Source organism: Oncorhynchus gorbuscha, linkage group LG02 (genome assembly GCF_021184085.1).
Source record: "Oncorhynchus gorbuscha isolate QuinsamMale2020 ecotype Even-year linkage group LG02, OgorEven_v1.0, whole genome shotgun sequence".
In the NCBI taxonomy this organism is placed as follows: Eukaryota; Metazoa; Chordata; class Actinopteri; order Salmoniformes; family Salmonidae; genus Oncorhynchus; species Oncorhynchus gorbuscha.
In genome coordinates this window covers 85039549-85053780 of record NC_060174.1, presented here as the reverse complement: position 1 = coordinate 85053780, position 14232 = coordinate 85039549, and the positions used below count along the sequence as shown (strand labels likewise).

At 43.0% G+C, this 14232-nt stretch overlaps 1 protein-coding gene across 5 annotated transcripts in view; it reads left to right on the top strand.

The window, feature by feature from the left end:
- The window catches only part of LOC124011908 (ubiquitin carboxyl-terminal hydrolase 28-like), a 31479-nt gene that overhangs the window by 5879 nt on the left and 11368 nt on the right, over window positions 1-14232 (top strand). For 2 of the 5 annotated variants that reach the window (XM_046325238.1, XM_046325239.1), the window contains exons 6-18: window positions 173-259; window positions 665-823; window positions 1050-1120; window positions 5123-5199; window positions 5481-5629; window positions 5760-5887; window positions 8353-8448; window positions 8761-8946; window positions 9343-9566; window positions 9967-10037; window positions 10632-10860; window positions 13412-13714; window positions 14065-14219. In XM_046325238.1, coding sequence (XP_046181194.1) covers window positions 173-259; window positions 665-823; window positions 1050-1120; window positions 5123-5199; window positions 5481-5629; window positions 5760-5887; window positions 8353-8448; window positions 8761-8946; window positions 9343-9566; window positions 9967-10037; window positions 10632-10860; window positions 13412-13714; window positions 14065-14219 — 1935 coding nt within the window. The remainder of the gene's footprint in view (window positions 1-172; window positions 260-664; window positions 824-1049; window positions 1121-5122; window positions 5200-5480; window positions 5630-5759; window positions 5888-8352; window positions 8449-8760; window positions 8947-9342; window positions 9567-9966; window positions 10038-10631; window positions 10861-13411; window positions 13715-14064; window positions 14220-14232) is intronic. The other 3 variants (XM_046325242.1, XM_046325241.1, XM_046325240.1) reach the window with 3 other exon arrangements.

The window sequence follows — 14232 nt, the reverse complement described above, 5'->3', positions numbered from 1 at the left end:
TCACCTGGTCTCATACAATACAGTTATCTCAATGGCATTTTATTTTGTTTGCTTAACTGTGACTCTCGTGTGTTTTAAAACCTCCATAAGTATCCTCGACAATGACATTTTTACACACGAAAAGACAGGTCACCTTTCCGTCACTCTATCTCATCTTTGTCTCTTATTTCAGTCCCTGTTCCACCTGCCAGTGTTCCGCAGATTGGTACTTAACTACTGCCTGTCTGAGCGAATCCTGGAGAAGTGTAAGAGCCACTCGGTGAGTGTCCAATGGAGAGCCAGGAGCCCTGAGGAACAGAGACTGGACCTTTGGGTCCCAGAGGCTGAAGAGTCAGGGGATGTCTGGCTGATGTTAGAGGGGAAACTAGACTACAAAATTATACATTGTTCATAAAGATAGTGGTTAACACTTAATAGTAACTTCCATGAAGAAGCATTGATAAACCATTTATAAACAGTGTATGCTACATGTTATAATCAAATGTTGTAAAAAATGTATATACGTTTATAAGAAAGGTTCATGAAAGTTATTAAGTGTAAGTACAAAGTTATATGGACTCCTCTGCATATGAAGATATATTGTTGAAAACAGTAAAGTGTTGCCCAAGTTTTCCAGTGCAGCTATGTGAAGTAAGAGAAGCCTAACATATGCATGTGTTCTCAGGACAAGAGGAACATAGCCTTCATGCAGGAGCTGCGCTGTCTCTTTGCTCTCATGGTGGGCTCCACTCGCAGGTTTGTGGACCCGTCTGCTGCCGTAGAGCTTTTGAGAGATGCTTTCCGATCCAGTGAGGCCCAACAGGTACACACTGAGGTCCAACAGGTATACGCGCATACACACTTGTCACACACACACACACACACACACACACACACACACACACACACACACACACACACACACACACACACACACACACACACACACACACACACACACACACACACACACACACACACACACACACACACACACCAGGGTCATGGCCACCCCTTTACATCAACTGCTTTGCATACAAATATGTTCATTTCAGATGTGTTCATTCTAGGATGTGAGTGAGTTCACCCACAAACTCCTTGACTGGCTTGAAGATGCCTTTCAGCTGGCTGCTAATGGAAAGTAAGTCAAGGATTTTATCCCAACAGTCAGTTCTGTACGAAAACACATTTATTGTCATAGCTAACCAGGGGCGCACATTTCACTGGGGAAGGGGGGATATCACCCCCACATTCTGAAATTAACTTTTTGTCCCACTCAGTTTTATAATTGGAATGTGATACAACACGAGGCACCTGTGTGCTTTAGGAACATGTATACGCCTCCGAGCGGTTGGGTAGGCTGTTTGGAGTGTTTATCAGACTGGATTTAAAAAGGAAGAGTGTGGTAGCATCTCACAGCAAGAACTGGCAAATCTGCTGCAGTCCATGAGGAGGAGATGCACAGCAGTACTTAATGCAGCTGGTGGCCACACCAGATACTGACTGTTACTTTTTATTTTGACCCCCCCCCTTTGTTCAGGGACACATTATTCCATTTCTGTCAGTCACATGCCTGTGGAACTTGTTCAGTTTATGTCTGTTGTTGAATCTTGTTATGTTCATACAAATATTTACACATGTTAAGTTTGCTGAAAGTAAACGCAGTTGACAGTGCAAGGACATTTATTTTTTAAATGAGTTTTATATACATACATACATACATACATACATACATACATACATACATACATACATACATACATACATACATACATACATACATACATACATACATACATACATACATACATACATACATACATACATACATACATACATACATACATACATACATACAGTGGGGCAAAAAAGTATTTAGTCAGCCACCAATTGTCCAAGTTCTCCCACTTAAAAAGATGAGAGGCCTGTAATTTTCATCATAGGTACACTTCAACTATGACAGACAAAATTAGAGAAAAAAATCCAGAAAATCAAATTGTAGGATTTTCAATGAAATTTATTTGCATGGTGGAAAACAATTATTTGGTCACCTACAAACAAGCAAGATTTCTGTCTCTCACAGACCTGTAACTCCTTTTTTAAGAGGCTCCTCTGTCCTCCACTCATTACCTGTATTAATGGCACCTGTTTGAACTTGTTATCAGTATAAAAGACACCTGTCCACAACTTCAAACAGTCACACTCCATACTCCACTATGGCCAAGACCAAAGAGCTGTCAAAGGACACCAGAAACAAAATTGTAGACCTGCACCAGGCTGGGAAGACTGAATCTGCAATAGGTAAGCTTGGTTTGAAGAAATCAACTGTGGGAGCAATTATTAGGAAATGGAAGACATACAAGACCACCGATAATCTCCCTCGATCTGGGGCTCTATGCAAGATCTCACCCCGTGGGGTCAAAATGATCACAAGGACGGTGAGCAAGAATCCCAGAACCACACGGGGGGACCTAGTGAATGACCTGCAGAGAGCTGGGACCACAGTAACAAAGCCTACCATCAGTAACACACTACGCCGCCAGGGACTCAAATCCTGCAGTGCCAGACGTGTCCCCCTGCTTAAGCCAGTACATGTCCAGGCCCGTCTGAAGTTAGCTAGAGAGCATTTGGATGATCCAGAAGAAGATTGGGAGAATGTCATATGGTCAGATGAAACCAAAATATAAATTTTTGGTAAAAACTCAACTCGTCGTGTTTGGAGGACAAAGAATGCTGAGTTGCATCCAAAGAACACCATACCTACTGTGAAGCATGGGGGTGGAAACATCATGCTTTGGGGCTGTTTTTCTACAAAGGGACCAGGACGACTGATCCGTGTAAAGGAAAGAATGAATGGGGCCATGTATCTTGAGATTTTGTGTGAAAACCTACTTCCATCAGCAAGGGCATTGAAGATGAAACGTGGCTGGGTCTTTCAGCATGACAAGGATCCCAAACCCACCGCCCGGGCAACGATGGAGTTGCTTCGTAAGAAGCAATTCATGGTCCTGGAGTGGCCTAGCCAGTCTCGAGAGATCAACCCCATAGAAAATCTTTGGAGGGAGTTGAAAGTCTGTGTTGCCCAGCAACAGCCCCAAAACATCACTGCTCTAGAGGAGATCTGCATGGAGGAATGGGCCAAAATACCAGCAACAGTGTGAAAACCTTGTGAAGACTTACAGAAAACGTTTGACCTCTGTCATTGCCAACAAAGGGTATATAACAAAGTATTGAGATAAACTTTTGTTATTGACCAAATACTTATTTTCCACCATAATTTGCAAATACATTCATTAAAAATCCTACAATATGATTACCTATGATGAAAATTACAGGCCTGTCTCATCTTTGTAAGTGGGAGAACTTGCACAATTGGTGGCTGACTAAATATATTTTGCCCCGTGTGTGTGTGTGTGTGTGTGTGTGTGTGTGTGTGTGTGTGTGTGTGTGTGTGTGTGTGTGTGTGTGTGTGTGTGTGTGTGTGTGTGTGTGTGTGTGTGTGTGTGTGTGTGTGTGTGTGTGTGTGTGTGTGTGTGTGTACACAGTACCAGTCAAAAGTTTAGACACATCTACTCATTCATGGGTTTTTCTTTATTTTTTACTATTTTCTACGTTGTAGAAATTAATTAAATGAAATAACACATTCATTTCAATGAACAGGTGGGTTTTGTTAATTTGTGGAATTGCTTTGGTATACAGAAGAGAAATGACAGTCCATCATTACTTTAACACATGAAGGTCAGTCAATCCGGACCATTTCAAGAACTTTGAATGTATCTTCAAGTGCAGTCGCAAAACCATCAAGCGCTATGATGAAACTGGCTCTTGTGAGGACCGCCACAGGAAAGAAAGACCCAGAGTTACCTCAGCTCAGAGGATAATAGTCCATTAAAGTCGAATTGCAACCTAAAATGTTTTTAATATTATTCACGGACAGACACATTTCAACATCTCAACTGTTCAGAGGAATTTGTGTGAGTCAGGCCTTCATGGTCGACTTGCCGCAAAGAAACCACTACTAAAGGACACCAATAAGAAGAAGAGACTTGCTTGGGCCAAGAAACATGAGCAATGGACATTAGACCGGTGGAAATCTGTCCTTTGGTCAGACATCTTTTATTTTTGTTTCCAACCGCTGTGTCTTTGTGAGACGCAGAGTAGGTGAACGGGTGATATCCACATGTGTAGTTCCCAACTTGAAGCATGGAGGAGGTGTGATGGTCTGGGGATGCTTTACTGGTGACACTTTAGGTGATTTATTTAGAATTCCAGGCACACTTAATCAGCATTGCTACCCCAACATTCTGCAGTGATACGCCTATCTGGTCTGCGCCTATCTGGTTTGCGCTTAGTGGAACTATAATTTGTTTTTCAGCAGGACAATGACCCAACGCCTCCAGGCTGTGTAAGGGCTATTTGACCAAGGAGGAGAGTGATGGAGTGATGCATCAGATGACCTGGCCTCCATAATCACCCGACCTCAACCCAATTGAGATTGTTTGGGATGAGTTGGATCGCAGAGTGAAGGAAAAGCAGCCAACAAGTGCACAGCATATGTGGGAACTACTTTAAGACGGTTGGAAAAGCTTTCCAGGTGAAGCTGGTTGAGAGAATTCCAAGAGTGTGCAAAGCTGTCATCAAGGCAAAGGGTGGCTACTTTGAAAAATCTAATCTCAAATATATTTAGATTTTTTTTAAACACTTTTTGGTTTACTACATGATTCCATATGTGTTATTTCATAGTTTTGATGTCTTCACTGTTATTTTACAATGTAGAAAAACCCTTGAATGAGTAGGTGTGTTCAAACTTTTGGCTGGTAGTGTGTGTGTGTGTGTGTGTGTGTGTGTGTGTGTGTGTGTGTGTGTGTGTGTGTGTGTGTGTGTGTGTGTGTGTGTGTGTGTGTGTGTGTGTTATATATATATATATATATATATATATATATCCCCCCAGATTTCTAAAACCAAAGGTGCTCCCCTGTAGCTAACTAAGATACCATAGCTATGGTAATTTGTTAAGCTATTTGACATTCCAGTACTGAACATATAATAATATTCTTATTACTATACCAGTATTATTTGTGTCTTGAAGTACAGGAAATCAGATATTGAATTGCTCAAGGTATAAAAGTGATCTTATCTTTAGCAGCCCGGAAGATAAAAAAGAAAACCCAATGGTTCAGCTGTTCTATGGAACATTTGTGGCAGAGAGAACTCATGCGGGTAAGTATAGAATGGACATTTCATTGTGGTTATATATATACTGTAGGGCCTCAAGTATTTCCTGATCACCTGACATGACCAGGAAAAGCTTGTTTTTAGGCTATGACCGTAGTCACTATCATATCATACTTGGCTATGACCCTATATGACTAGTCGTAATCTGATATAGCCTTTAAGTAGGCGCCATAGTGTTTCCTGCTGAGGTCACATGATGAAGAAAAACCCCTGACCCTTATGCAATTTTTTTCTGTCAATTCACATCGATGTTTGACAATGTGTAGGCAAGACCTTATCCAACATCGAGCAGTTTGGCCAGTACCCCTTACAAGTGAATGGTTTCAACAACTTGGATGAATGTCTTGAAGGCGCCATGATAGAGGGGGAGATTGAAGCCCTACATTTGGATCAAACCATTTCGTCTGGCAGCGAGGTGAGCATACCAAACTCCTAGCTTTATGTTTACTCTGAAAGTTGTTGTGAATGTTAAGCCAAATACATATGAATGTAAATGTAATATAGATAGAAATTGTAATGTTAATGTGAATTCTGTTGTGTTCCAGAGGTGGTTCTCAAAGTTACCACCAGTGTTGACCTTTGAACTGTCCAGGTTTGAGTTCAACCAGTCTTTAGGACGCCCAGAAAAGATTCACAAGAAACTGGAATTCCCACAAATCATATATATGGACAGGTGAGCTGTTTGATATTAATTTGAGAAAAAACTAAAACTATGTATATTTTTTAATATATATACTTTCACAGCACTGGATATGTATGTATTTGCCCCCTTTGAAATGTTCTCTACTTGTTTATACTGAATGTTATCAGATTTTCAACCAAAACTTAATTTTAGATAAAGGGAACCAGAGTGAACAAATAACACAACAATTGCATACTTATTTAATTTATTACATTAACAAAGTTATGCAACACCCAGTGCTCCTGTGTGAACAAGTAATTGCCCCCTTACTCTCAATAACTGCTTGTGCCACCTTTAGCTGCAATGACTCCAAACAAATGCTTCCTGTAGTTGTTGATTAGTCTCTGCTGTGGAGGTAGTGTGATGGTTTATATTTAAGCAATAAGGCCCGAGGAGATGTGGTAATATGGCCAAAATCCCATGGCTAAGGGATGTTCTTATACATGACACAATGTGGAATGCCTGGATACAGCCCTTAGCCGTGGTATATAGGCAATATCCTGTACCAAAACCCCCAGAGGTGCCTTATTGCTATTATAAACTGGTGACCATGGCAATTAGAGCAGCAAAAATAAATGTTTTGTTATATCCATGGTATATGGTCTGATATACCATAGCTGTCAGCCAGTCAGTAATCAGGGCTTGAATCACCTAGTTTTATAATCAATGAAGTCAGAAGTTTACATACCACTTCTCAAAATATATTTAAACTCAGTTTTTCACAATTCCTAACATTTAATCCTAGTAAAAAATTCCCTGTCTTAGGTCAGTTAGGGTCACCACTTTATTTTAAGAATGTGAAATGTCAGAATAAAACTAGAGAATTATTTATTTCAGCTTTTTATTTATGTCATCACATTCCCAGTGGGTCAGACGTTTACATACACTCAATTAGTATATGGTAGCATTGCCTTAAACAATTTAAACTTGGGTCAAACGTTTCAGGTAGCCTTCCACAAGCTTTCCACAATACGTTGGGTGAATTTTGTCCCATTCCTCCTAAAAGAGCTGGTGTAACTGAGTCAGGTTTGTAGGCCTCCTTGCTCGCACACGCTTTTTCAGTTCTGCCCACACATGTTCTATAGGATTGAGGTCAGGGCTTTGTGATGGCCACTCCAATACCTTGACTTTGTTGTCCTTAAGCCCTTTTGCCTCAACTTTGAAAGTATGCTTGGGGTCATTGTCTATTTGGAAGACCCATTTGTGACCAAGCTTTAACTTCCTGACTTGTGTCTTGAGATGTTGCTTCAATCAAATCAAATGTATTCATTTAGCCCTTCTTACATCAGCTGATAAGTGCTGTACAGAAACCCAGCCTAAAACCCCAAACGGCAAGCAATGCAGGTGTATAATATATCCACATAATTTCCCTACCTCATGATGCTATCTATTTTGTGAAGTGCACCAGTCCCTCCTGCAGCAAAGCACCCCCACAACATGAGGCTGCCACCCCTGTGCTTCACAGTTGGGATGGTTTTCTTCGGCTTGCAAGCCTCTCCCTTTTTCTTCCAAACATAACGATGATCATTATGGCTAAACAGTTCTATTTTTTTTCCATCAGACCAGAGGACATTTAAAATAAAAAAGTATGATCTTTGTCCACACGTGCAGTTGCAAAACGGAGTCTGGCTTTTTTTAATGTCGATTTTTGGCGATTTTGGCTCCTTCCTTGCTGAGCGGCCTTTCAGGTTAGGCCGATATGTCGTTTTACTGTGGATATAGATACGTATGTAACTGTTTCCTCCAGCATCTTCACAAGGTCCTTTGCTGTTCTGGGATTGATTTGCACTTTTCACACCAAAGTATGTTCATCTCTAGGAGGCAGAATGAGTCTCCTTCCTGAGCGTATGACAACTACGTGGTCCCATGGTGTTTATACTTGCGTACTATAATTTGTACAGATGAACGTGGTACCTTCAGGCGTTTGCAAATTGCTCCCAAGGATGAACCAGACTTGTGGAGGTCTACAATTCTTTTTCTGAGGTCTTGGCTGATTTATTTTGATTTTCCCATGATGTCAAGCAAAGAGGCAGTGAGTTTGAAGGTAGGCCTTGAAATACATCCACAGGTACACCGCCAATTGACTCAAATGATGTCAATTAGCCTATCAGAAGCTTCTAAAGCCATGACATAATTTTCTGGAATTTCCCAAGCTGTTTAAAGGCACAGTCAAGTGAATGTAAACTTCTGACCCACTGGAATTGTGATTCAGTGAATTATCTGTCTGTAAACAATTGTTAGAGAAATGTCATGCACAAAGTACATTTCATAACCGACTTACCAAGAAATGTGTGGAGTGGTTGAAATGCTCCACGTTTTTGTAAACTTCTGACTTCAACTATCTGCATTCACCTAGCCTGAGCATTGTATTGCATTGTAATGTTGATACTGTAAGTGGGGAATCGGAGTCAAATAAACTTTTGTTGTGGTAAACTAAGTTTACTGTATGTGAACAGATACCTTCACAAGAACAATGAGCAGATCCACAACAGGAGAGAAGAGGTGAAGAGACTGAAGGAGCAGCTCATAGTCCTGCAGCAGAAACTGGAGTGGTGAGTTGACTATTGAGTTTACTGTTTGTAAAGCGGTGTGACACGTCAGGTTTGTACACGTGTTATTTTAGTTAATAATTTTTCATAAAAATTCAGTGATTACTGCAACAGGATGGATACCTCCAAATGTGTCCATTGAGAGTGAATTAATAATGAGTTAGTATAAAAACTGTCATACACATAGTGGTCCCATAATATTAGTTGTTTGATTCACGTAGGAAATGTCCTGCTCATGAGTCATGACTGACAATGTTATTGATGAAACCTGCTGGTAATTGTTTGTCAGTTCAACCTCTCTCCTTCTGTTTCCAGCTACAGAAACTATGGCTCAGGGCCGACAAAGTATCCACTGGCGGACATGTTACAGTACGTGTTGGAGTTCGCCTGCACCAAGCCCACCAGTGTGTCCCCAGCTGAAGATGTGAGGCTGGCTGCCTCTTCCCCCACTCCCCCCGGGAGCAACCTCAAGCACACACAGGGCAACCCTGATGACACCAGGTAAGGACCTGTGGGACAACTGCGTCTCACTAGTCAAGGCTATAAGTGTGTAAGCACATGTAACTAAAAATACAATCTAGTCTTGCATTACTTACCGGTACTCCTTGTTACTCCATATGACTACAGTGCAGCTGCTGAAGTGAGCTGAACACTACCTGTCAATGTGAATCAGTCAATTCAGGAGATTATTGAAAATCAGTTCATACATTTGAAATGTGGTAAAAAATTATGGGTAATATGAAATACTGTAGATTTCTATTTATTCCATTTAATTTCTGAAATGAAAATGACCAAAACCCTATAATGTTTTACCTGTTAGCCTGTGTATAGCACATCAATCCCTGTATTTACTGTATTTTTGTTGATATCCTGCTTTTCCTCGGTGGGTCTCCTCAGTCAGTGTCAGGAGCCAGGAGACACAGGCCTGTCCGACAGCCCCACCTGCCAGCAGCAGCCCCCCTCGGGCCAGAGGACACCTATCTTCAAGCCCTTCACCCAGTGTAGAGCCCCCATGGACACCCCACCTCACCCCGCCCCCCACAGTGTGACCGAGGAGGAGCTGCGTTTTGTCAAGATCTGCCTGCAGCGCTGGAGGTCAGAGGTGGAGATCAACATGAACGGTACAGTGACTTACACCTGGATTCACTAATGATAACCTCCCTGTATTTGGGTTCAAGTTGATTTATTTGTATTGTACATTAAAGATATGCATAGCACCAACATTTTAACAATGGATACATCCCATGACATTTTGATATGTGACTAGCACATGATTTATATGGTATATCTGTAGTGATTGAGAAATTACATTCACTGAGGCAAGTTAACTTTTTAAAGATGTTTTGGAGCTATATTTGATCATGCTCATTTACTGTACATTTCTAGTGATCGTTTTTCAATTGGATGTGTATCATGAGCTGACAGCCTATCCTGGCAGTCAGTGTCTACTCTAGAGTGTATGTGTCTGGCACGGCCCCAGGTGCACTGCATTGATCTGTGTGTCTGTGTCTTGGTGCTCAGAGCTAAAGGCCAGCATCGACAGGGTCAGCCAAGCACTGGAGGGCATGTACTCGGATAACAGCCTGTGTCAGGTAAGATCCCTCGTACTCATCCATCTGACAGTCCCTGTCAGGTTAAAGCATGAGATACACTAATATCACTTTGTCAGGTTGAACATGTGTATATGTGTATCATTGCATAATGATTCGTCTAGGAACCAAGTCCCAAAACTTGTCAGGTACTCGATTTAGCATTATGTTAATGTTCGGTCACAAGAGACTATACTGATTAACAGTATCCCACACACTGAAAAACATTATTACATGTTACCTTTGGCAATGAGTTTGATATTGTTGCCTTAGCATTTGTGCATTATCACAATGCAGCACAATTGTGGGTGGAAACAGAGAATACAAAGGGGTTGAATGTCATGAGAAGTTAACAAGAATGGATTGAGTTCAGTATATGTCATGGCATGCTAGTAACAAAGCAGAGGTTATTAAAAGTTATAGAATAAACTATAGAATGTTTGTGCCAAAACATTGTTTGTCCTAATCCTTTGTTTAATGTGTACATGTGTCAATACCGAAGATTTCTGCTGAAACTTGAATTTCCGGGACCTAAAATACAGAAAGATTCTGCTGAAACTTTACTTTTCTGGTCCTAACCTTGTTTGACGTGTGAAGGTTCCGTATAGGCTTCACGCCGTCCTCGTCCACGAGGGCCAAGCCTCGGCCGGCCACTACTGGGCTTATATCTACGACCATGCCAACCAGCGCTGGATGAAGTACAACGATGTCATTGTCAGCGAGTCCTCCTGGGAGGAGCTGGTCAGGGACTCGTACGGAGGCATGACCAACGCCAGTGCCTATTGTCTCATGTACATTGACGACAGGCTGCCTCACCTCATCACAGGTACCCATTTCCCTCCTCCCCTTTCCACTGAGAAACTAGCTATGGTTCTTTACTGGTTCCAACAGCAGACCTACCAGCTTGCTGCCAGTACCTTGCTCTTCATTGTAATCAGAGGGCTAATATTAATACTATGCATGCCAGTCAGTCTGGCTAAGAGATGAGGTAAGACTGACTGTATCCCTTTTTTTATAAGACACAGCTCTGACACTCACACTTACCCCACCAGACATGCCACCAGGGTCTTTTCACAGTCCCCAGGTCCAGAACAAAAAATGGAACTCCCTTCCATCTCATATAGTGCAAGTGAACAGCAAACCTGGTTTCAAAAACAAATAAAGCAACACCTCGCGGTACGCCTCTCCCCCATGTGACATACTTGATGTATGTATGTACTAACATGTATGTTTAACTGATGTAAATTGTCAAGTATTTTGTTTGTAATGTCTTTTTCATTATGTTGGACCCCGGTCGCTACTGGCATCTGCTAATGGGGATCCTAATAAATCTAATCAAATGTATTCCAGGGATCGAGCCCAGGCTCCACCGTGACCGGGAGGCCCATGGGGCGGCACACAATTGGGCCTGCGTCGTCCTGGTTAGGGAGGGTTTGGCCAGCAGGGATATCCTTGTCTCATCGCACACTAGCGACTCCTGTGGCATGCCGGGCGCAGTGCACGCTGACCAGGTCGCTAGGTGTATGGTGTTTCCTCCGACACAATGGTGCGGCTGGCTTCGGGGTTGGATGTGCGTTGTGTCAAGAAGCAGTGCGGCTTGGTTGGGGTTGTGTTTCGGAGGACGCATGGCTCTCGACCTTCGCCTCTCCTGAGTCCGTACGGGAGTTGCAGCGATGAGACAAGACAGTAGACACTACTAATTGGATATCACGAAATTGGGGAGAAAAAGGGCTAAAAAAATAAGTAATGTTTCAGGGACCAAAAACATATCAGCTACATGTAATTTGGACTGCCTGCTGGCACTGTCCAGTGAGCAGAGCTCCATGTCTCTTTGAGCACATAGATGCCACCGCAGGTACTCTTGGCCCCTGGGCAAGTATCAAGCCCCAGCCCAGCGCCAATTTGAAAGGCTCAAGTTGACATGTCACAGTGCTGTTTACATATATCTAATCATACCTATACTGTATGTACACTATATATACAAAAGTATGTGAACACTCCTTCAAATGAGTGGATTTGGCTATTTCAGCCACACCCGTTGCTGACAGGTGTATAAGATTGAGGCACACAGCTATGCAATCTCCAATGACAAACATTGGCAGTAGAATGGCCTTACTGAACACCTCAGTGATTTTCAACGTGGCACCGTCATAGGATGCCAACTTTCCAATAAGTCCGTTTGTCAAATTTCTGTACTGCTAGAGCTGCCCCGGGTCAACTGTAAGCGCTGTTATGAAGAGGAAATGTCTAGGAGCAACAACGGCTCAGCTGAGAAGTGGTAGGCCACACAAGCTCACAGAACGGGACCGCCGAGTGCTGAAGTCTGTTGCGACACTCACTACCGAGTTCCAAACAGCCTCTGGAAGTAACATCGGCACAAGAACTGTTTGTCGGGAGCTTCATGAAATGGGTTTCCATGGCCGGGCAACCGCACACAAGCCAAAGATCACCATGTGCAATTGCAAGCATCAGCTGGAGTGGTGTAAAGCTCTCAGCCATTGGACTCTGGAGCAGTGAAAACGCATTCTCTGAAGTGAGGAATCACGCTTCACTATCTGGTAGTCCAACGGACGAATCTTGGTTTGGCGGATGCCAGGAAAACTCTACCTGTCCCAATGGATAGTGCCAACTGTAAAGTTTGGTGGAGGAGGTATAATGGTCTGGGGCTGTTTGTCATGGTTCTTGCTAGGCCCCTTATGCATACAATGACATTCTAGACAATTCTGTACTTCCAACTTACTGGAAACAGTTTGGGGAAGGCCCTTTCCTGTTTCAGGATGGCAATGCCCATGTGCACAAAGTGAGGTCCATACAGAAATGAGTTTGTCAAGACTGGTGTGGCAGAACTTGACTGGCCTGCACAAAGCCCTGACCTCAACCCCATCAAACACTTTGGGATGAATTGGAACGCCGACTGCGAGTCAGGCCTCATCGACACACATTAGTGCCTGACCTCACTAATGCTCTTGTGGCTGAATGGATGCAAGTCCATGCAGCAATGTTCCAACATCTAGTGGAAAGCCTTCCCAGAAGAGTGTTATAGCAGCAAAGGGGGGACCAACTCCATATTAATGCCCATGATTTTGGAATGAGATGTTCGACAAGCAGGTGTCCACATACCTTTGGTCATATAGTGTATACCTGCTATATCTGTCAACGCTGTAACTGCTTCTGTAACTGTAACTGCTTCTCTTGATCTATACATAAATACATGAATATATCCAAATCATGGCCTGACCAGGTGTTAGGTTTTTTAGACCTGACATGTTTATCTACATAAAGTTTTTCACTGTTTGCTGCTTAGCAGTTTAGGTTACTATTGACTGTTATTAGTTAGCTCATTGTGATTGTTATATTTATGATATTTATGTTAACAGAGGACACAGATGACGAGACAGGCCAGGTCATGCAGGCCATGGACTCCCTGCCACCCATCCTCAGGCAATACGTGCGCGAAGACAACCGCTGGTTCCAGCAGGAGCTCAAGGAGTGGGAAGACCAGTTCTGCCAGCAGCCACAGGAGGATCCAGTCTCTCCCACAGCAGCCGTCACCTCCACTCGTGCTCCCATTAAAGACGACCCAGCAGAACCAGTCCCCCAATCTGGCGCAGCCCAGGAACCCACTGGAGAACAGGAACATGTGGCACAATCGGTTGTTATACCAGCTGTGGAATCTGGAGGTTGGTCTGGACATGAATGTATGTCGGGGTTACACCATTCTGGTCTTTGAGGGTGGCTGTGTATGCTGGTTTTCATCCTTGTCTTTTAGTCGGATACTAAATTATACGGTCACCACATTTGGCTAAGCACTATTGTCTCTGTCTGCCGATGGTGAGGAATCAGTTTCCCTCTCCATAAAATGTATCAAGTTAATTCAATTAAATTGTTCAATTAGCACTAGTGAAAAATGTTAACCAGCAGGACTGCAGGATCCTTAATGACTGGAGTTATACCACCTGCTCTATACAGTCTCTAAGATCTGAGTTCTGACTATAGTTGCTTGTTCAACTCATGGTCCTTGTCCTGTCAGAGCCAGTCCCAACAAGCCAGCCCCAGTCCCCGGTCCCTGTGTCACCAGAGAGTGTTGGCAGCAGCCCAGAGGAGTGCGACCACCAGGCTGTTTCTGTCACGCCAGAGCCCTGCCAACATACCAGTGAGGACGAGGAGGGGCAGCAACACTGTCAGGTGGGCAGGGTGA